Source organism: Oncorhynchus mykiss, chromosome 9 (genome assembly GCF_057628025.1).
Source record: "Oncorhynchus mykiss isolate SJ-2025 chromosome 9, ASM5762802v1, whole genome shotgun sequence".
Classification (NCBI taxonomy): Eukaryota; Metazoa; Chordata; class Actinopteri; order Salmoniformes; family Salmonidae; genus Oncorhynchus; species Oncorhynchus mykiss.
This window is the reverse complement of record NC_143030.1, coordinates 55,613,964-55,637,099: the sequence shown is the minus strand read 5'-3', so window position 1 is coordinate 55,637,099 and position 23,136 is coordinate 55,613,964. Positions and strand designations below refer to the sequence as shown.

At 41.9% G+C, this 23,136-nt stretch overlaps 1 protein-coding gene across 3 annotated transcripts in view; it reads right to left on the bottom strand.

Annotated features, from left to right (window-relative positions):
• si:dkey-178k16.1 (band 4.1-like protein 1) overlaps positions 1–23,136 on the bottom strand; it is a 119,547-nt gene that overhangs the window by 7,057 nt on the left and 89,354 nt on the right. Inside the window, exons 11-22 of one of the 3 annotated variants that reach the window (XM_090184556.1) lie at positions 21,669–21,844; positions 19,195–19,400; positions 14,813–14,851; positions 13,903–13,941; positions 10,421–10,579; positions 5,868–5,918; positions 5,260–5,622; positions 4,170–4,835; positions 3,050–3,115; positions 730–819; positions 470–550; positions 174–290 (exon numbers count right to left, since the gene is read on the bottom strand). In XM_090184556.1, the coding sequence (XP_090040682.1) occupies positions 174–290; positions 470–550; positions 730–819; positions 3,050–3,115; positions 4,170–4,835; positions 5,260–5,622; positions 5,868–5,918; positions 10,421–10,579; positions 13,903–13,941; positions 14,813–14,851; positions 19,195–19,400; positions 21,669–21,844 (2,053 nt within the window). The remainder of the gene's footprint in view (positions 1–173; positions 291–469; positions 551–729; positions 820–3,049; positions 3,116–4,169; positions 4,836–5,259; positions 5,623–5,867; positions 5,919–10,420; positions 10,580–13,902; positions 13,942–14,812; positions 14,852–19,194; positions 19,401–21,668; positions 21,845–23,136) is intronic. The other 2 variants (XM_036988244.2, XM_036988245.2) reach the window with 2 other exon arrangements.

Genomic DNA, 23,136 nt, shown 5'->3' with positions numbered 1-23,136 from the left:
CCCCCGCGAAATGATCCGAGGGCCTTCAAATGGGGTGGCCGCCAGTTGCCCATCCCTGGTTTAAACTATGACACCAGATGAAAGGAACTACCAACCTTTCATGCAGAGAGGTTATGGAGATTCAATTCACAATAGAAACCTGTCATTGTTTAATGTTTTGAAGACCCCTGTACCTAAGATGTCCCATGTGGATTCTCAGTGGACGATTCTGTTTCCTTGACAACTACTGCCTTGGTGACCAACATGTCCGGATGCTGTTGCTTGGCTTCCTGTATCGCAATAGCGAGGGCCTGTGAAGGAACAAATTATATGACATGAATGTCAACTGCTTACTATGTAGAGTCTGGTGTATGTCAAGTAATGAATACTCTATGAGCACTTTTAAGACGACACATCCCCTGCTGTATCTATGGCTTATAGGTTACTGCGTTACAGAGGTCATGTTGTCCTTAAGCTGCAGTCTGCTCACCTGCTCCTGGTCAACATCATCATCTCCTGTGATTATGATCCTCTTCTCAATTCTGGTCTCTGAATAGCCCCCTTTCACCGTCTGGAACACACAACACATTTCTTTGGAACATTTGCCAAATTGAACACACCTTTGCTGTTGCTTATACTTCTACAGCTAGAGAAAAGATGTGTGCAATTTGGCAAACATTATAAGATCAATGGAAACTAATAATACTGAAGGTACTGAATACGTCAGACCATTTTGACAATTGTTGATACCTTGGTGACATGCGTGGTTGCAGAGGTAACATTCTCAGTAACAAGTATTGGAGATCCAGAGGCCTCTCTTCCCAACGTACACATGTGCACCTGTCAGGATGTCAGGACACATGGGGGGGAAAAAAGCATTAATGACATCATGATCATACATGGACACAGTCAGTTCAAATACATGTGAATTTGAGAACCTGGTATTTAAAAATATTTGTTATTTTATTTGAGTATTTGAATGGTTGTTATAATAATTATAATAATAATAGTCTGCCAAATTGTGTTTGACAGGATTTTCAAATACTTACATGTATTTCAAATACCTGGGTTAAATTGATGGGAGTGTATTTAAATCGTTGTATTTCAGTTTTTCAAGTACTTTCCTAGTGTAGTTCCAAATAAATTCAAATATTCATTCCACCACTAGCTTAATACTTACATTGAATGTATGTGAAAGTAATTGAGATATTTGAAACCCAGGTCTAATGGACACACGCATGCAGATACACACAAACAGACACACCTATACATGATATAAATTAAATACATATGGTGCATTCGGAAAGTATTCAGACCCCTTAAGTTTTTCCACATTTTGTTATGTTACAACCTTATTCTAAAATTGATAAAATACAACATTTTCCTTATCATTCTACACACAATACCCCATAATGACTTTTGGTTTTTAATATAATGTTTTTTTAGAAAGGTTTGCAAAAACAGAAATACCATATTTACATAAGTATTCAGACCCTTTGCTATGAGACTCAAATTGAGCTCAGGTGCATCCTGTTTCCATTGATCATCCTTGAGATGTTTCTACAACTCTATTGGTAAATTCAAAAGATTGGACATTATATAGACAGGTGTGTGCCTTTCCAAATCAAGGTCCCACAGTTGACAGTGCATGTCAGAGCAAAAACCAAGACATGAGGTCGAAGGAATTCTCTAGAGAGCTCCGAAACAGGATTGTGTTGATGCACAAACCTGGGGAAGGGTACCAAAAAATGTCTGCAGCACTGAAGGTCCCCAAGAACACAGTGGCCTCCTTCATTCTTAAATGGAAGACGTTTGGACCACCAAGACTCTTCCTATAGCTGGCCGCCCAGACAAACTGAGCAATCAGGGGAGAAGGGCCTTGGTCAGGGAGGTGACCAAGAACCCAGTGGTCACTCTGATAGAGCTCCAGAGTTCCTCTGTGGAAATGTGAGAACCTTCCAGAAAGACAACCATCTCTGCAGCACTCTACCAATCAGGCCTTTATAGTAGAGTGGACAGATGAAAGCCACTCCTCAGTTTAAAGGCACATGACAGCCCATTAAAAGTTTGAAAGAAGGCACCTAAAGAACTCTCACACCATGAGAAACAAGATTCTCTGGTCTGATTAAACCAAGATGTAACTTTTTGGGCTGAATGCCAAGCATCACGTCTGGAGGAAACCTGGCACCATCCCTACGGTGGAGCATAGTTGTGGCAGCATCATTCTGTGGGGATGTTTTTCAGCGGTAGGAACTGGGAGACTTGTCAGGATAAAGGGAAAGATGAACGGAGCAAAGTACAGAGAGATCCTAGATGAAAATCTGCTCCCGAGTGCTCAGTACCTCAGACTGGGGCAAAAGTTCACCTTCCAACAGGATGACGACCTTAAGCTCACAGCCAAGACAATGCAGGAGGGATTTGGGACAGGTCTCTGAATGTCCTTGAGTGGCCCAGCCAGAGCCCGGACTTGAACCCCATCAATCTTCTCTGGAGAGACCTGAAAATAGCTGTGCAACGATGCTCCCCATCCAACCTGACAGAGCTTGAGAGAATCTGCAGAGAAGAATGGGAGAAACTCGCCAAATACAGGTGTGCCAAGCTTGTAGCGTCATACAGAGGAAGACTCAAGGCTGTAATCGATACCAAATGTGCTTCAACAAAGTACTGAGTAAAGGGTCTGAATACTTATGTAAATGTGATATTTCATTTTTATTTTATACATCTGCACAAATGTATCAATCTGTTTTTGCTTTGTTATTATGGGGATTGTGTGTAGATTGATGAGGGGGGAAAACTATTTAATCAATTTTAGAATAAGGCTGTAATGTAACAAAATGTGGAAAAAGTCAAGGGGTCTGAATACTTTCCGAATGCACTGTATATACATATTAAACTGAACAATGCAAACATACTTATACATAGATGCACAGTCAGGCATACACATTCAAATGATTTGATTCACTCTAACACATCTAATTCTAACAATCTCATTCAAACACAGAGGGAGAAGTAGGTTTACAATCTGTGTGCTGGAGTTAAAATTGGACAGGTCAGGTAATAATGTACTCACAGGGGAAACACCTTCTGTTGTTGAATAAGAAGTCTCGCCTATACTGCTTACAGTCACACCATGATCCTGAAAAAGACAGAAAACCCGATGTGATGCCCGCTCATGGTTTGAATGTCAGACTTTCAAATATGTCAGACAGACCATTTTACGATTAGTCGAGATATAATGCATTATACTCTCTGTGCTTTCAAATCATTATAGGAATGTATTATAAGGATGCTGTAACTACTTATGAGCTATTATGATGTTAAGGCATTATAAATGAACTTATTAGGCATTATATATACACACTACCGTTCAAAAGTTTGGGGTCACTTAGAAATGTCCTTGTTCTTGAAAGAAAATCATTTTTTTTGTCCATTAAAATAACATCAAATTGATCAGAAACACAGTGTAGACATCGCTAATGTTGTAAATGACTATTGTAGCTGGAAACAGCACATTTTAATGGAATATCTACATAGGCGTACAGAGGCCCATTATCAGCAACCATTACTCCTGTGTTCCAATGGCACGTTATCTTAGCTAATCCAAGTTTATCATTTTAAAAGGCTAATTGATCATTAGAAAACCCTTTTGCAGTTATGTTAACACAGCTGAAAACTGTTGTTCTGGTTAAAGAAGCAATACATCTGGCATTCTTTAGACTAGTTGAGTATCTGGAAAATCAGCATTTGTGGGTTCGATTACAGGCTCAGAACTTTCTTCTGAGAGTGTTACCATGACGGTAGGACCGAGATTTGGGGTCGTACCGAATACTGAAATGTTGTTAACTTTGAAATTACTTTAAAAAAACATAAAACCTTGATAGAGAAGACTAATGGCATATTAACATGCATTTTCTACAATTTAGTCAGATACTATAAATGGCTGATGTGTTTTTATCACATGAAAGCAACATTTGCATTTGTCTGTAGCCTACAGAAGTTTGTTGTTTGCAATTATAATGTCCAAGTTTGATATTGCCTAGTTGGTTGACTGGTCAGTCCATAAATCTGAGGTCTGTATATTTGAGGTTCTACTGTAGCATCTATTTACCTTTTCTCTATCTTTATACCTAACGAGCAATGGCCACTACCTGATCAACTATACCAGATCTCCATCAAAAATGCTTGTCTACCTGATCTGTAAACTCCACGATGGTTGTAGTGACCTCTGACCCATTGGGCTGTGTCTCGACCTTGACATCGGTCTTCCTCAATGCGTGGCTGGCGACAACGCAACTAGCCTCTCTGCTCAGAGCTGTCATGGGGGACACGTAAGTGGTCTCTCTGACTGTCTGGTCTCTGTCGACCTTGACCTCAGTCTTCCTCAGTGCATGGGAGGCGACGACATCACTAGCCTCTCTGCTCAGTGCTGTCATGGGGGACACGTAAGTGGTCTCTTTCTGTGACAGGTCTCTGTCGATCTTGACCTCAGTCTTCCTTAGTGCATGGGAGGCGACGACATCACTAGCCTCTCTGCTCAGTGCTGTCATGGGGGACACGTAAGTGGTCTCTTTCTGTGACAGGTCTCTGTCGATCTTGACCTCAGTCTTCCTTAGTGCATGGGAGGCGACGACATCACTAGCCTCCCTGCTCAGCGCTGTCATGGGGGACACGTAAGTGGCCTCTTTTTGTGACTGGTCTCTGTCGATCTTGACCTCAGTCTTCCTCAGTGCATGGGAGGCGACGACATCACTAGCCTCTCTGCTCAGTGCTGTCATGGGGGATGAGTAAGTGGTATCTTTCTGTGACTGGTCTCTGTCGATGGGAACTGACCTCTTTGGTTTTCTGGGCACAACAGGCTTTGGGGAAAAATACAGAATATTAACTTCCATTGCTCAAATTTTATTTGAGATTCAGCACTCTTTACAAGCCATCTGTATGTAAAATATTTTAGAGGAAGCGTCTTTACATTTACTGAAGGCATATGGGCCAGCGCTTTCCCATCATTTAGTCATATGAAAGATCAGTGAAATCCAGCATAAACTTCAAGAAGACATTAATGAGCTGTAATGGTACTCACATTACGTTGTCAATGTTAAACTTAGTTAATTACTGTTAATGATGTAGCGATTTGTCTACTAAGGCTTACTTCAGCTGTTTTGACCTGTAGACTCGTTACTTATTCTAAGAACAAAATATGATCCTATAAATGTAAACCTTTAGTGAACTATCACTTCAAAGACCTACCTGGACCCAAACTGTCCATTTGCTTGTGTACTTTACCTCATGATGTCGGACGTCTTCGGTGTGTAGCTGCTTGGTAGGAGGGCTGCTGCTAGCCCCGGTGAGAGGAGCCGAGACGAGAGGTGGCAGGGTTCCCTGCAGGTCGATACTCAGGCTGAGGCCCACGTCAGGTGACATGGGCCTCTCGCCCAGCTCCATCATGCCCCTGGAGAACTCCTCCATGCCCGTATGGAGGTCCATGAGGACAGTGAAGTCCACCTCGGCCTCCAGGCTGGACGTAGAGCTGACCGTGATGCTGGAGCACTTGCGCTCAATGCCCAGGTGGGTTTCCTTCAGGTACAGGGTCTCGTGGTCTTGGTCGTCCTCTGACACTGAGCCCAACCGCCTCTCCCACGGCTCCCTCTGCAGGTTAGATTGAGGAAGAAGGACAAGAGAATGAAAAAAACATTGTCGGCTCAATACAAGGGACTTGACATAAAGCTTTTTTCGCCTGTGCAAAAAAATATATACTTAAAAGGTAAAAATAGAAATATCAAATAAGCATTCAAACATGAGACTTTTAGGTAAAATGAACAGGCTCATATTTTAGCTTTGAAGGAGTTGAACATGCTTAAAAGTTTTTCGCACATTGAATAAAACTGACTCACCATGGCTTCGTCAAAAGGCTCCTCATGAATGGCAGGTGTAGGAGGGGTCTCCTGTAGAAGAAAAATTAGGTTTGAACGATTGCAAAGCCAATTTTAATTAACCTAAACAAACTGAAAAGAACAGCCATGAACTGTACACACATGAATATTGGCATCATCCTTCTGACTGTCATAGAACAAGAACATTCCCAGAGAGAATTCAAGGGTCTGCATTGTCAATGAATACAGTGACATCACCTTGGGGTTTACTCTTTACTTCAGCACAACGCTGGCAAAAAATATTTCCAAACAATGGAGTGATGGTGAAACCAACTGTGTGACAAGTTATGAGCAACATATGTTAAAATCATCACACATAATAGCTGTTTCCACCATCCTTTTGTTGAAGACATTGTTCTAGCCAAGATGTTTTGCACATGCCAAGGCTGAGTAGGCTTCATAATGTCATGCTTATCCCATTGAAAGTAGACCTATGCTAACTGTAAGCTTACAGTTCATATATGAATAGTAAGCCTACATTTGTTCTAGCTCTAATAACTTGAGGTAATTGTTCACACAAGTTTCGCACATGCACATAGGATGTCTTTAAAGTCAACATTATCACAAAATCAAATTACTGTAAGTGCGATGGTAATGCCATGCACTGTTGAGGTTAGATAACAATACCTTCCAGGAATCAGGTATTTGTATACAGTGTACAAGTACCTCAGCCCTGAACAATGTGGCTGGCAGCGCTGCAGCCAAGAATTAGTGCATAACATCTCATAATAAATGTCGTATTGGCTATGTATTGGCTATTGCTGCAGAGATGCCAATGTTGAACATTTTGGCCAAATGTCCAAATCGCACTGTTTGCAAACAAGAACATTATCAAACATTAGTGGCTTCAAAGGAAGGGGATGGTGCGAAAGCCTTTGACTCCTTGCAACAGCAACTACCTTTAGTCAGGGAGGTAAGAGGATGATGTTGGAAGGAGAGACTATGTGTTAACGCGGTGAAGAACAGACGCCAGAAGCTTAAGCAATGGAAACATTGCTTAAAGGCCCACCGGATTTTTAAATGGACAAGCAGATGTTAAGCTTTGCAGAGGGAAACGAGAGCCAGGAGCTCCCGGGCCATGAACGTGTTAAGTCTCAAAATGCCTTTGGCCAATGATTAGATGTGAAGGGCCACAGGCTTTGACCTGCTTTTTCATATACAGCCGCATGAGTTCTACATGTGTATATTCAAGCGGATAAAAACAAGTTTGTGATCGACTTAAGCACATGCAATGCTTTAGTTTCCAGTGATAGACAGGCAGGTTAGGCAGACGACGTTACCACTTGTTGCCTCTTGGTTGCTTCCTGGCTAGAGTTCCTGTAATGGCCGTTGCTAGAGTCGTTGGTGACATTCTGCCTGTTGCGAACTCTTGTCTCCCTGGACCACTGGGTTTTCAGAGGAAGGGTTGAAGGGGGAGCTGCATGGGAGGCCAAAGCCTTTGAGCCAAAGGAAAAGGTGTCTGTAAAATCTGGGTAAGCCTCGGGATGACCTTCATGGATTAGTCTTCCACCGTCAGTCCAGAAACTCGATCCAATAATGTCCCTCTGATCCTTTTGTTCACCAGTCCCTTGTAGCTCATTCTCTGGTAGCCAATGCTTTGTGACCTCTGTGTGCTGGTTGGTGGTTGTCATCCCTTGCTTGCTGTCATTTGCATCAGGACATGCTGGAGGCAAACCTATTCTCTTCCTGGTTTCAGAGGGTTCCTCTGTTGATTGCATCACCCGAGTGTCATCTACTCTTCCGGACACGCCTCCTTCAGCTTGGGTTTGCGTTTGTGGATTGATGACCCCTTTGTTCCCCCCTTTATTCAAAGACTTCTTTGATCTCTGTGGCTTGAGAGGAACTATTCGGGTGACTTTGGAGTGTGATGCACTCCCAGTTTTGTTGGAATAGTTTCCTCTCTCGGGCTTTGGTTCTTTTGTTTCCAGAGCTTCAGGTTCTCTCATCTCCCTCTTTCTTTCAGACTCACTTCCCCCTTGGTTGCTGTTATTTACAGATTCCACAGCGACCTGGTCATTGATATTGTTTTTTCTCTCTGGGAACGATTCATACTGATACAGACCCTGTTTCAACTGTTTGCTTTTCATTTCAATCCTCTCTTTGGAATAGAGATTATCCACTGGAGGTGAATCAAATCCATTCTCTTGAACACTGTTCCTTGAGAAAAAGGTGTCATATGAATACGTATTACTTCCAAAGGTTGCATCATCCACGGAGTGCATATCCTTATGCCCAGTTGCAGTCGAAACTGTTTCTTGTCTTTGGGATCTCGATCCAGTGCCACCTACTTTAGTTTTTCCAGATTCCTGAGGTGAAGTTATAGGCTTCATCTCGGTTGCTTTTCCAACTTGCACATCCTCAGACACCATACCAATACATGTGTCCTTGGGATCAAAAGCTAAGGCAAGTGTATAGGGAGAGGACTGATTCTGTTCTTCTTTTGAGCTTCCGTGAGCACCATCTTGCTTTTCACTCAATATGGAATCCACAGAGGCCTATATATTGGTAAAAACACAGATTCATTAAGCTGCATGTATCCATTCTGATGCATTACTATGGAGTTTGTTACACCATATCACCCCATGGACTTAAGGTAGTATGTCATTTGAAAGGACTGGATGAGTGAAAGCTATATATGGTGGAAGACTATTTTTATACAGGTTGGAGTTTTTGCAATATTTTTCCACCTATCTATTAGAGAGCCGTGTTTCCTGTAGCTTTTTTATCAGCATTTTGCAAAGGAAACCAACTACTTTAGTCATGGACAGTGGAGGGGGACAAACGGAGTATGAGGGTGCCTGTCCTTCCAATTAAGTGGTAAGTGAAACCCTCCCAGCAAACATGCCAACATTGGCATGATGTGGGCCCAATGCAGCCTAAAATATTGGCTCAATGTAGGCTGCCCACATTTGGGCAAAGCACCTTTGCTCGTCGGCTCCAGGTTGGCCCTAACACTGTACCCAAACCGGCTACGCTCGTGCACCATCGTGTGCAAATTGACTTTGTCCCCCCACACCAAACGTGATAATCACACGTAGGTTAAAATATCAAAACAAACTCTTTAACCAATTATATTAATTTGGGGACAGGTAAAAAAAAAGAAAAAAAGAAGAGCATTAAAGCATTAAACATTTATGGCAATTTAGCTAGCTAGCTTGCAGTTGCTAGCTAAATTTGCCCTATTTAGCTAGTTTGCTGTTGCTAGCTAATTTGTCCTAGGATATAAACTTTGTTATTATTATTCTTTTTTTTCAGTTCATCTTTCAATCCCCCTACGTGGGTATAACCAATGAGGAGATGGCACGTGGGTATCTGCTTCTATAAACCAATGACGAGATGGGAGAAGCAGGACTTGCACAGCGTTCAGTGTCACAAATAGCTTTTAGCTCTTGGCAACGCAGACGCTCATTGGCACATGCAAGCAGTGTGGGTGCAATAATTTCATAACATGTATGTTTAAATTTATTTTGCAACGCTCGCACACCGGACGCGAGCGATGTGGTCAGCATTTGAGGCAGGTGGCCCCAAGGGCAGCCCTCACTTCGCCTGAAATAAGCCCACCCTTTGGATCGGCTGCCCTTATTGGGCCCCAATATGAGCTTATAGTATTGGCCCTATGTGTATTGCTGACCTTATGCCAATTTACCAGTTTTATCTATTATTTAATGGAGATGTATTTATTCATGATGTATTTAATGCAACTTAACACATTTTCTAGCCTTCAATGTATTTATTTATTGTTTCAGAAAGACAACAAATCCTATCATCCATATATTCTTTTTACAATAGAAACTGTTTAATTTTACATGTACTTAATTAAATCAACTTCTTTGATAAACTCCCCGAAATCTTACGTGGATTTTTGGCCAGTACTGAATGTGTTTTATAGATGTGTCTGTGTTGGGTTTAGAGAAAAATAGGCGTATCTGTTATTCTGGTCAGTGACTGAGGCAGTACGACCTTCAGAGCTACATATACCATTTATTTTCTCTGGCTCAGTATGTCACTGGTGAGATTTTCATCTTTCTGGCAGTATAAGCATTACTAGTTATTGTTTACGTCCCTCTCATGATAAATAATGACTTTTGGGTATGTCTATTTGAATCAAAATTTTGCCATTACATCTAACAGGTTAAAGACTTCATCAAGACTTCATCAAGATAAATATTTTGGGGGCATCACACAACAGAACACTTGAACAACAGAACAAACTAGAACAGCCCTCTCAGTAACAGTTGCACAAAAATAACTGCAATCCACGGCCCCAAATATTCTAATGAGCGCAGAATCTACATAATGAAGTAGCTGGCTTGGTGTTGGCTAGGCTGAGCTGGGCTAGCCCGTGAGGGGCTGGTGTTGGCTTGGTGTGGGCTAGACCGTGCCAACATTGCCAACAGAATACCCACAGGGGGCCAATGGGGTCATGTTTGCTGGGCTGGTGAAAATGAGTATACAGTAAGATTCCAAATTAAAGCTTTGGAAAGTAACATCGCCCCCCCCCCCCTCCCTCTTACCTGTTTCCTCTCTGGGGTGCCTCCAGGGGGCGTGGCTGTGGACAAGCGTTTCTCCCTCTGTGACAGCTTGCTGTTGGGCTCCCTGAGAGCTCTCTTTAGTTCGTTGATGCTGGCCTGGTGCTTCTGCAGGACATCCTCGGGCTTGTCCAGGAACTGCTGCTAGATAGAGAGAGGGAGATAGGTCACAGACTGGAGTTAGTATTCTTCCTACTTCCATTTCAGACATCTCAGGGATTGAACCAGACATGGACATTTGAATGAAAAGGGCCGTGTTAATGGTCAATTATGTGTTTGCAATTCTTCATCTCAAATTCCACCTCCATTTCAATTCTGCTCGGAGCTCACAACATGGATGTTACAACAAATATCCAATCTGTTTCTGATATGGGCTAAATAATGAGACTAACGCTCCTATGCATGGATGAAGAGTATAGACATGGACCCCATTACACTCCTCTTGAGTAATGAGTACATCGTTATTTATCTGCCTTGGAATTACACATTTCTGACAAGCGATATCTTGAATTTTCCAGATGACCAAATCACACACTATGAAAGATTTTAAAATCAACTGATGTTATGTCATCCTCAGTGGTAATTTTATCTGATTAATACCTTTCAATCACGATGACATCATGTTAATGACATTTTTATGTTTTCCTTCAAGGCTTGCAATACTTTATTGGGTAACACTTTACTTGACACCCAGCATCATAATAAGTTATGACATGGTCATAACTATGTCATAATATGTCATAACAGCTGACATAATATGGTCATAACACTGTCATGACACATTTATATTTGTTGTGACATATACTGCGTTATTTTATGGCTGGTTCTGACACCTACACCTACCACGGTGGCTATTTTTCATTATGGCTGGTTATGACGTCTACATACTGTAAGAGTGTCAAAACCCACAAAACCTACCACACAAGGCAAAACATTCCATTACACCATAGCCTAAGTGTCAACAGAATGTTAATGTAGTATATATATTTTGATTATATTTACCATATTCAATTATCATTGTAATTGAGCACACATTGATGTCAAACACACTCCAATTCGCATACTGTCCCAACAGACCCACAGATTACGCAAAATCTCAATCTCACTCCACAATGCCCTTCCCCACCTTAACAAAAGGAACACCTATGTGAGGGTGCTGTTCATTGACTACAGCTCAGCGGTCAACACCATAATGCCCACAAAGCTCATCACTAAGCTAAGGACCCTGGGACTAAACACCTCCTTCTGCAACTGGATCCTGGACTTCCTGACAGGCCATCCCCAGGTGGTAAGGGTAGGCAACAACACATCTGCCACGCTGATCCTCAACAATGGGGACCCTCAGGGGGGCGTGCTTAGTCCCCTCCTATACTCCCTGTTCACCCACAACTGTGTGGCCAAGCACGACTCCAACACCATCGTTAAGTTTGCTGTGGTAGGCCTGATCACCGACAATGATGAGACAGCCTATAGGGAGGTCAGAAACTTGGTAGTGTTCCAGAACAACAACCTCTCCGTCAATGTGAGCAAGACAAAGAAGATGATATTTGACTAGAGGAAAAGGAGGGCCAAACAGACCCCCATTAATAACAACAGGGCTATAGTGGAGCGGGTCAAGAGTTTGAAGTTCCTTGGTGTCCACATCATCAACAAACTATCATGGTCCAAACACACCAAGACAGTTGTGAAGAGGGCACAACAACACCTTTTCCCCGTCAGGAGACTGAAAAGATTTGGCATGGCTCCCCAGATCCTCAAAAAGTTCTAGAGCAGCACCGCCTGGTATGGCAACTGCTTGGCATCCGACCGGAAGGCGCCACAGAGGGTACTTTTTTTTGTTGTCAAAGACTCCATTCACCTAAGTCATAGACTGTTCTCTCTGCTACCGCACGGCAAGCGGTACCGGAGCACCAAGTCTAGGTCCAAAAGGCTCCTTAACAGCTTCTACCCCGAAGCCATAAGACTGCTGGACAATTAATCAAATGGCTGCCCGGACTATTTGCATTTATTATCTATGCATAGTCACTTTACACCTACATACATGTACAAATTACCTAAACTAACATGTAGTTGAACTGCAAGTCTAGGACTAAAAGGCTCCTCAACAGCTTCTACCCCCAAGCCATAAAACTACTGAACAATAAATAAAATCGCCACCGGACAATTTACATTGACCCCCCTTCCCTTTTGTACGCTGCTGCTACTCGCTGTTAATTATTAAGAAGAAGACACTTTCTTGGGCCAAGAAACACATGCAATGGACATTGGACCAGTGGAAATCTGTCCTTTGGTCTAAAGAGTCTAAATTTTGTATTTTTCGTTCCAACCGTGGTGTCTTTGTGAGACGCAGAGTAGGTGAACAAATGATCTCCGCATGTGTGGTTCCCACCGTGAAGCATGGAGGAGGAGGTGTGATGGTGCTTTGCTGGTGACACGGTCAGTGATTTATTTAGAATTCAGGGCACACTTAACCAGCATGGCTACCACAGCATTCTGCAGCGATACGCCATCATATCTGGTTTGCGCTTAGTGGGATTATCATTTATTTTTCAACAGGACAATGACCTAAAACACACCTCCAGGCTGTGTAAAGGCTATTTGACCAAGAAGGAGCATGATGGAGTCACTTCAGATGACCAGGCATCCACAATCACCCGACCTTAACCCAATTGAAATGGTTTTGGATGAGTTGGACTGCAGAGTGAAAGAAAAGCAGCCAACAAGTGCTCAGCATATGTGGGAACTCCTTTAAGACTGTTGGAAAATCATTCCTCATGAAGCTGGTTGAGAGAATGCCAAGAGTGTGCAAAGCTGTCATCAAGGCAAAGGGTGGTTACTTAGAATATTTTTTAATTTGTTTAACACTTTTTTGGTTACTACATGATTCCATATGTGTAATTTCATAGTTTTGATGTCTTCACTATTATTCTACAATGTAGAAAATAGTAAAAATAAAGAAAACCATTGAATGAGTAGGTGTGTCCAAACTTTTGACTGGAACTGAATGTCACAACAGATGTAAATATATGGGTCATGACAGTGTAATGAGCATATTTTGACAGGTTATGCCAAGTTATGTCAGCTGTTATGACATATTATGATATGGTTATGACCGTGTCATGACACTGGGTGTCAAGTCACTTTATTGCAATACTGTATTATTATAATGTAGCTTAATAGAGACAGTGGCTATAAAGGCAATAGAACAAAAATGCAGAATACTCTGTCTGCTACTGGCGTTGTCTATGTTAACAATGTCCAAACCTACAACTGAACTTTTACAATAAAGTTGTCCTTAATAAACGCAAACAAACTGAGGGGTGGACTGAAGCTGTACTGAACAACATATATTGCTGCCCTTACTGATCGACACCGTCAAGATGAGCTACACAGCACAGCACATGACAGCACACCTGGTGAGGGGTCACAGAGAGAGAGCACAGGCACAGAGCAAGGAGAAGCAGTACCTCCTGTTGGGGGCGTGGGGTGGCCAGATCCTGGTCCGACTGGGGGAGGGGGACGGGGTGAATGGAGCATAGGCACAGAGGAAGAGGTGGGGTGGGGGTGGGGCACGTGCAGAGACAAAGAGGCAGAGTACCGTAGGTGAGTCAAGAAGGCAGGCACACACACGCACACACACACACCCACACAGAGGTTGTGTTGGTAGCATCCAAGCATCTCACTGAGACAGTGAGTTCGTTCGGCGATGGAAACATCTAGTATTTGGAGACAGATGTACAGAGAGATGAACACTGGTGAATTACATAAATGCTGTAACTGAGATATTCGGAGGAAGGACTCAGAGTCTCGTGCTATTTCTCACTCCAAACATTTCAATGGCAAAGTATGAAAGATCAGCATTCAAGGACCTAGATGTTGTCATTGATAGTACAAAGTGAAAGTTTTAAATGGTGTTTCCTTTTGTATTATGGAGATGAATGTAAATCAAACATACAGTAGTTGTGTTCAAGCTCAGCTAATCCTTCTAATGACAATATACACATGAAAATGGTAATGGACCCATTGTTGAACACAGCTGGACACTCAGATGCACTGAAATGAATTCCCTATGTAGACATATTACAAACACTGACCAAACACAGTCTAAATACCTTGATAGTACCCAGACTTCATAATGCCATTAGCCTACCCTAGACTACTACGACGGTGATCCAGTCAAGTGATGTGATTTAGGCTGTGCACAAAGCCAAGGGATCTAAGAAAGCCATGAATGTACTGTCCATGTGGAATAACACTTGGAGTAATAACCTAGCTACAAGTCGGAACAGGCTGAATAAAGAAATAAACAACACAAAAACCCAGAACAAACAGACAAACAGACATACAGACAGACACTAGTCATCACAAACGAAGTACCTCAAGCTTTGAGTCTACTGGCGAGCCTGCCTCCTCACCCTGCAAGCGAGAAGGTGGGAAGAGAGAAGCGGTTGTTCAGTGGGGCGCAGGAAGCCACAGCAGGAAGAGGAGAAAAGGAATTTTAGGAGAGTGAAGGGTGCAACAGGGCGAGGGGGAAAGACAGCATGTTAGATTTGAAGAGGAGATTAAGGAAACAGAGCACAGAGAAGGGCATGAGTTCCACGCAGAGGAGCAAAAGGGAGGGAAGAGAAGAGGAGCCGAGGACAGAGGGAATATGGATTAGACTAAAGTGAATGCAGGAGAGAGGGATGAGTGTAAGTCAGGGGCTCACATGATGGATTTTCTCACTGCGCTGCAGGTTAGGCATTCTGATACTTCAAAAAGCACATATTTAGACATTGATGGAACTGGAACTACAAGGGGAGGAATATGAGTAAAATTAATCATTCTTCTCTGTATCTTATGCATATAATTTAGAAAAACTAGTTAGCTGCGTACATTTTATAAATAACCACAATTCTAACAAACCTGAATTTAACTTACTAACCAAGGGTCTTGTTTTACCAGGTTCTTTTGTTTTAAATCATATTAATAGAGTTAAAATAATAAAAGGGAGTGGCTGTGTGGCCAAAAACATCGGACGCCTCTTCCCAACAGCTTAACAATTGAAACTTCTGAGCATGTGCGCGATTCTCTACTTTAATATTTGTTTTATGCATCTGCTGCTCCCTCCATTGCTGCTTCCCCCTCCTGTGTGTGTGTGTGTGTGTGTGTGTGTGTGTGTGAAATTGGGACTTAGTGTTCAGGATTCATTTAGTTTTTATCATTTTTGGATACATGTTAATGCCATATATTTTATGTGGAAAAATCAATACAACCAAGCAATCAACTTGTGAAATTGGCTAATAATTCACTAAAGCATAAACAAAACTGCCTCACATTGTATCCTGGTGTTGCATGCTCTCCCCACTGAATATAATATATCCCGGTAACATCCATATGGTTACCAACACTATAATATTTCTCATGAAGGCTGCTATTCTACCTGGAAGAAAACATTTGGGCACAACACTACCACTGGCGATAACGTCTCCGATCCTGTCTCTGCTCGCATATCTCACAGCGTCTGTAACACATGCACAGAATGTGATTCGGTTGTTTAGCTCTGGAGAAGAGGCGTCCAATTCAGCCATAATAAAAAGGGGGATCTAACAATACATCCACTTTAGGTAGAAAGATAGACTTTCACTCACTGTCATGTGAATTTGGACAGTGAACCACATTGGCTCTAAACCAGGGGTGGGCAAACTACGTCCCGTGTTGTTGGCGAACAAATCGGTTATAAAAAAATGTGTGAGGCCCTCCGTTGAATTTCAAAATCCCGATGTGGTCCTTGAGCCAAAACATTTGCCCACACCTGCTTTATCTTCAAGCCTTTTCCATTTGAGATTGAAAATTTCATAAGAGGCGACAGTACTTGAGGGTATTTTCATTATCTGTTTTACCATTTAGAAATGAAAGCACCTAATGGCCGTGTCTGAAATCTGTCTTGCCTTCTACTTACTTCAACTACATACTATGTACTAATAGTACTGCATACCACTTAGAACATACTGTTTAGTAAAAACGTAAGCAGTAAGCAATAAATATCAACCTATTGCTCATCCATACTGAGAAGATGTCATCTAATGCGCAATCACACTTGTTCCCCGCAATTTGTTCATTTTTGTAGAGTGAGTTCCCTATTATGATTATCAGCTGTTGTCACGTGGGTATGAAAATACAATTATCTTCCTTCGTGCAGCAATTTATACTAGATGAAATGCTGAATTTTCACATTCTATAAAACGTATAAACTATAAAACTATTTTCGCATACTCAAAAAGCCTACCATTTAGAACTCAAGGGTATTTGGACGGCCTATGTATCTAGTCCCCCCATTTGAAGAAGTCTTAAGTATTTTGACAAATTCACGTATAGTGTATAAAATACGTCAAACGTGTAGTATTTGGTTGCATATTCCTAGCATGAAATGACTACAACTACATTTGCAGTTTGTATTGGTTGTGCTTTGGGTTATGAATGAATCATGATGAGTGAGTGAGAAGGTTACAGAGGCTACAACAAAACATGCTAATCTCTCACCATTACCAAAAACAGAAGGTTAGCATTTTGGGGGGGTATATGATCTTTGTGCCTCTTTAACTTTCTCAATCATTCACGGTTCATCCATTATCATGGTAGCGTCCACATGAACAAAGAAGTGTTCAGAAACATCTTCTATTCTTACTTACAATACAAGTAACTCCAAAGTTACACAATATATTATTCCCCATTCAGTTCCTATTGGGCAAAATATAATCTGAAACACAACCAAAACAAACTGCAAATACGTCCAACAAGTTTGTTGAGTCACGAGCTTGATGTCACGAGCTTGATGTCACGAGCTTGATGTCACGAGCTTGATGTCACGAGCTTGATGTCACGAGCTTGATGTCACGAGCTTGATGTCACGAGCTTGATGTAGTCATTGAGTGCAAGGAATATGGGACCAAATAGTACGAAACGTTTGACTACTTTAATACACCGTGAATTTGTCTAAATACAGTGCCTTGCGAAAGTATTCGGCCCCCTTGAACCTTGCGACCTTTTGCCACATTTCAGGCTTCAAACATAAAGATATAAAACTGTATTTTTTTGTGAAGAATCAACAACAAGTGGGACACAATCATGAAGTGGAACGACATTTATTGGATATTTCAAACTTTTTTAACAAATCAAAAACGGAAAAATTGGGCGTGCAAAATTATTCAGCCCCTTTACTTTCAGTGCAGCAAACTCTCTCCAGAAGTTCAGTGAGGATTTCTGAATGATCCAATGTTGACCTAAATGACTAATGATGATAAATACAATCCACCTGTGTGTAATCAAGTCTCCGTATAAATGCACCTGCACTGTGATAGTCTCAGAGGTCCGTTAAAAGCGCAGAGAGCATCATGAAGAACAAGGAACACACCAGGCAGGTCCGAGATACTGTTGTGAAGAAGTTTAAAGCTGGATTTGGATACAAAAAGATTTCCCACGCTTTAAACATCCCAAGGAGCACTGTGCAAGCGATAATATTGAAATGGAAGGAGTATCAGACCACTGCAAATCTACCAAGACCTGGCCGTCCCTCTAAACTTTCAGCTCATACAAGGAGAAGACTGATCAGAGATGCAGCCAAGAGGCCCATGATCACTCTGGATGAACTGCAGAGATCTACAGCTGAGGTGGGAGACTCTGTCCATAGGACAACAATCAGTCGTATATTGCACAAATCTGGCCTTTATGGAAGAGTGGCAAGAAGAAAGCCATTTCTTAAAGATATCCATAAAAAGTGTTGTTTAAAGTTTGCCACAAGCCACCTGGGAGACACACCAAACATGTGGAAGAAGGTGCTCTGGTCAGATGAAACCAAAATTGAACTTTTTGGCAACAATGCAAAACGTTATGTTTGGCGTAAAAGCAACACAGCTCATCACCCTGAACACACCATCCCCACTGTCAAACATGGTGGTGGCAGCATCATGGTTTGGGCCTGCTTTTCTTCAGCAGGGACAGGGAAGATGGTTAAAATTGATGGGAAGATGGATGGAGCCAAATACAGGACCATTCTGGAAGAAAACCTGATGGAGTCTGCAAAAGACCTGAGACTGGGACGGAGATTTGTCTTCCAACAAGACAATGATCCAAAACATAAAGCAAAATCTACAATGGAATGGTTCAAAAATAAACATATCCAGGTGTTAGAATGGCCAAGTCAAAGTCCAGACCTGAATCCAATTGAGAATCTGTGGAAAGAACTGAAAACTGCTGTTCACAAATGCTCTCCATCCAACCTCACTGAGCTCGAGCTGTTTTGCAAGGAGGAATGGGAAAAAATGTCAGTCTCTCGATGTGCAAAACTGATAGAGACATACCCCAAGCGACTTACAGCTGTAATCGCAGCAAAAGGTGGCGCTACAAAGTATTAACTTAAGGGGGCTGAATAATTTTGCACGCCCAATTTTTCAGTTTTTGATTTGTTAAAAAAGTTTGAAATATCCAATAAATGTCGTTTCACTTCATGATTGTGTCCCACTTGTTGTTGATTCTTCACAAAAAAATACAGTTTTATATCTTTATGTTTGAAGCCTGAAATGTGGCAAAAGGTCGCAAAGTTCAAGGGGGCCGAATACTTTCGCAAGGCACTGTAATTACTTACAAAATGGCAGAAAATTATCCTTTATCCTTTCACCTGTCTTTCACCAGTGATCCTTTATGATGGAGAGGACTCAAGGAAAAACGGAGCCATCATCTACTATGAATATAGGGTCCGCCACCCTTGCCTCGCCTTGTACCTTCAGCTCCATGGTCTTGGCGGACGTGGCAAAACCATCAGTCTCCTCGTCCTGATCCTGGTACTCCTGGTCTTGTTCCTGGTAATCCTGATCCTGGTCTAGGTCCAGACTGCCCTCTTGTTCCAGGTCTTCTCTGGACAGGAACTGGGTGTGATCACTGGAGCTGCGCTGGGACAGCTGGTCCATGCTGTCTCCCAGGGCTGATGCTGGGCAGAAAATGGGGGTAGGGCACACAAAGGATGGCGGAGAAAAGATAGAAAAGCTAGTCAGCCCTGGCTCACAGAAAGCAAGAGAAAGGTCAACATTGTCTGTACGGTAAATTATGATTGAACGAGATTACAATTTGTTTACATTGACATCCATTTTACAGGTAAGTATTTATCTCCTTACAGTTGAGGCAGGGTAAACTGATTCAGGAGTCAGAACATAGATTATGGCCAGGAGTCATTCAAAGGTGCGTTCATAGCCATGGGAAGATGTTTGGCGGGGGATGCATGCACTACATTTGTTAGCTAATACAGGACCAGTAAAGGCCCAGTGCACTACGTTTGTGAATATGTTTTTTTTATTTCCTGATTTTTCAGGGGATGCTGCAGCAACCTCAGCACCCCTACTTTAAAAAAATAGAAATATTTAATACGGTAGGCCATTTGAGAACAAGTTCTCATTTACAACTGTGACCTGGCCAAGATAAAGCAAAGCAGGGCGACAAAAACAACAACACAGAGTTACACATGGGATAAACAAATGTACAGTCAATAACACGATAGAAAAATCGATGTACAGTGTGTGCAAATGTAGTAAGATTAGGGAGGTAAGGCAATAAATAGGCCATAGTGGCTAAATAATTACAATGTAGCATTAACACTGGAGTGATAGTTGTGCAGATGATGATGTGCATTTAGGGATACTGGGGTGCAAAATAGCAAAATAAATGTATAAATAACAATATGGGGATGAGGTAGTTGGGTGTACTATTTACAGATGGGCTATGTACAGGTGCAATGATCGGTAAGCTGCTGTGACAGCTGATGCATACAATTAGTGGGAGATATGTCTCCAGCTTTAGGGATTTTTGCAATTCGTTCCAGTCATTGGCAGCAGAGAACTGGAAGGAAAGGCGGCCAAAGGAGGAGTTGGCTTTGGGGCTGACCAGTGAAATATACCTGCTGGAGGGCGTGCTACAGGTGGGTGCTGCTATTGTGACCAGTGAGCTGAGATAAAGCAGGGCTTTACCTAGCAAAGACTTATAGATGACCTGGAGCCAGTGGGTTTGGCGACAAATATGAAGCGAGGGCCAGCCAACGATAGCATATAGGTTGCAGTGGTGGGTAGTATTTGGGGCTTTGGTGACAAAACGGATGGCACTGTGATAGACTACATCCAATTTGCTGAGTAGAGTGTTGGAGGCTATTTTGTAAATGACATCGCTGAAGTCAAGGATCGGTAGGATAGTCAGTTTTACGAGGGTATGTTTAGCAGCATAAGTGAAGCAGGATTTGTTGCTAAATAGGAAGCTGATTCTAGATTTAATTTTGGATTGGAGATGCTTAATGTGAGTTTGGAAAGAGAGTTTACAGTCTAACCAGACACCTAGGTATTTGTAGTTGTCCACATATTCTAAGTCAGAAATTCTGCCAAACTCCAAGCATTGATTATGCAAGAATGGGGTGCCATCAGTCAGGATGTGGCCCAGAAGTTAATTGACAGCATGCCAGGGCGGATTGTAGAGTTCTTGAAAAAGAAGGGTCAACACTGCAAATATTGACACTCTGCATCAACTTCATGTAATTGTCAATAAAAGCCTTTGAGACATATGAAATGCTTGTAATTATACTTCGGTATTCCATAGTAACATCTGACAAAAATATCTAAAGACACTGAAGCAGCAAACGTTGTGGAAATTAACATGTGTCAACATTGTGTCATTCTCAAAACTTTTGGCCACGACTGTATACTTCCCACAGCTATGGGTGTGTTGCAGCTCTGCACACTGAGCTGCAGACAATTAACCTTTTAAAGGTCATTTCACAGACGTTCGCGGAGAATGCATTTATGTTAAACCCTTCAGATGTTGGCTCAATTGTAAATTACCTAGAAGTAAAGTGAAATGTTCTTTTCAATAACGTGCCTAGGCTTGATTCCCGGCCTATGTATAACAATGTCCTATGGACTTTCAATAATACAACAGTTGTTCTCAAATAGTACAAAGCCTGTTTAAAGTTCAAAATAATTCACAGTACAATCAGATGCTATCTATTCTATCTGTCTACCACTGCAATATACACTCTTAGAAAAAAGGTGCTTTTTCGGCTGTCCCCGTAGGAGAACTCTTTAAAGAACCATTTTTTGGTTCCAGGTAGAACTCTTTGGGTTCCATGTAGAGGGTTCTACATGGAACCCAAAAAGGGTTCTACCTGGAACCAATAAGGGTTCTCCTATGGGGACAGCCAAAGAACCCTTTGAACCCTTACCTCCGTCCACACTGCGGGGCAGCAGGTACCTCTTGCTAACCGAACGGTCAAACTGTGGAGCTGGCCGGTCGATCAGCACACTGGCCTGACGCGACTGGGCCTGGGTCCGCCCACTGTAGCGGAATTTGGAGCCAATCACCAGGAAGCCCTTGGGAGGGGGCTCTGGAGACACCAACCTATAGAGCGACTCAGTTTTAGTATGAAGGTTTAAAGAGATGGACACTATAATGTTTATATTTTTTATTAAACATTAACACGAGATCGTCATTTTGAATTTACATGTTTAATTACTCTGCCATTTTTAAAGTCATATTCCTTCCGTCCTTGACTTTTCAAAATAAGTCTATATAACACACTGTCATTGTTAGAATCTTAATATCGCAAACAGAATTTGTGTTAAAAGCAGTTTTATTTATGTACCAGTCTGTCTTTAGTTATATATACATATATACAGTATATATTGTATGTATATACACTGAAGAAAAATATAAATGCAACATGCAACAATTTCTAAAATGTTACTGAGTTACAGTTCATATAAGGAAATCAGTTAATTTAAATAAATTCATTAGGTCCTAATTTATGGATTTCACATGACTGGGAACACAGATAAAATATGCATCTGTTGGTCAGATACCTTTTAAAAAAAGTAGGGGCGTGGATCAGAAAACCAGTCAATATTTGGTGTGACCACCATTTGCATCATTCAGCGTGACACATTTCCTTGGGGTGGCAGGTAGCCTAGTGTTTAGAGCTAGTTGGGCTAGTAACCGAAAGGTTTGTGCAGAAATGTTTCGGGTGTACAAATCCCAGTTTCATCAGCTGTCCGGGTGGCTGGTCTCAGACGATTCTGCAGGTCCTGGGCTGGTGTGGGTACACATGGTCTGAGGTTGTGAGGCTGGTTGGAAATACTGCCAAATTCTCTAAAACGATGTTGGCGGTGGCTTATGGTAGAGAAATGAATATTAAATTCTCTGGCAACAGCTCTGGTGGACATACCTGCAGTCAACATGCCAATTGCACGCTCCCTCAAAACTTGAGACATCTGTGGCATTGTGTTGTGTGACAAACTACATATTTTAGAGTGGCCTTTCATTGTCCCAAGCAGAAGGTGCACCTGTGTAATGATCATGCTGTTTAATCAGCATCTTGATATGCCACACCTGTCAAGTGGATGGATTATCTTGCCAAAAGATACATCTTCACTAACAGGGATATAAACTAATTTGTGGACAAAATTGTAGAGAAATATTATTTTTGTGCACAAGGAACATTTCTGAGATATTTTATTTCAGCTCATGAAACATTGCCTTCAGAAAGTATTCACACTCTTTGACTTTTTCTTTTTCCACTTTTTCTTTGACTTTTTTTGTTGTGTTACAGCCTGAACTTAGAATGGATTAAATTGAGATTGTTTGTCACTGGGCTACATACAATACCCCATAATGTCAAAGTAGAATTATGTTTT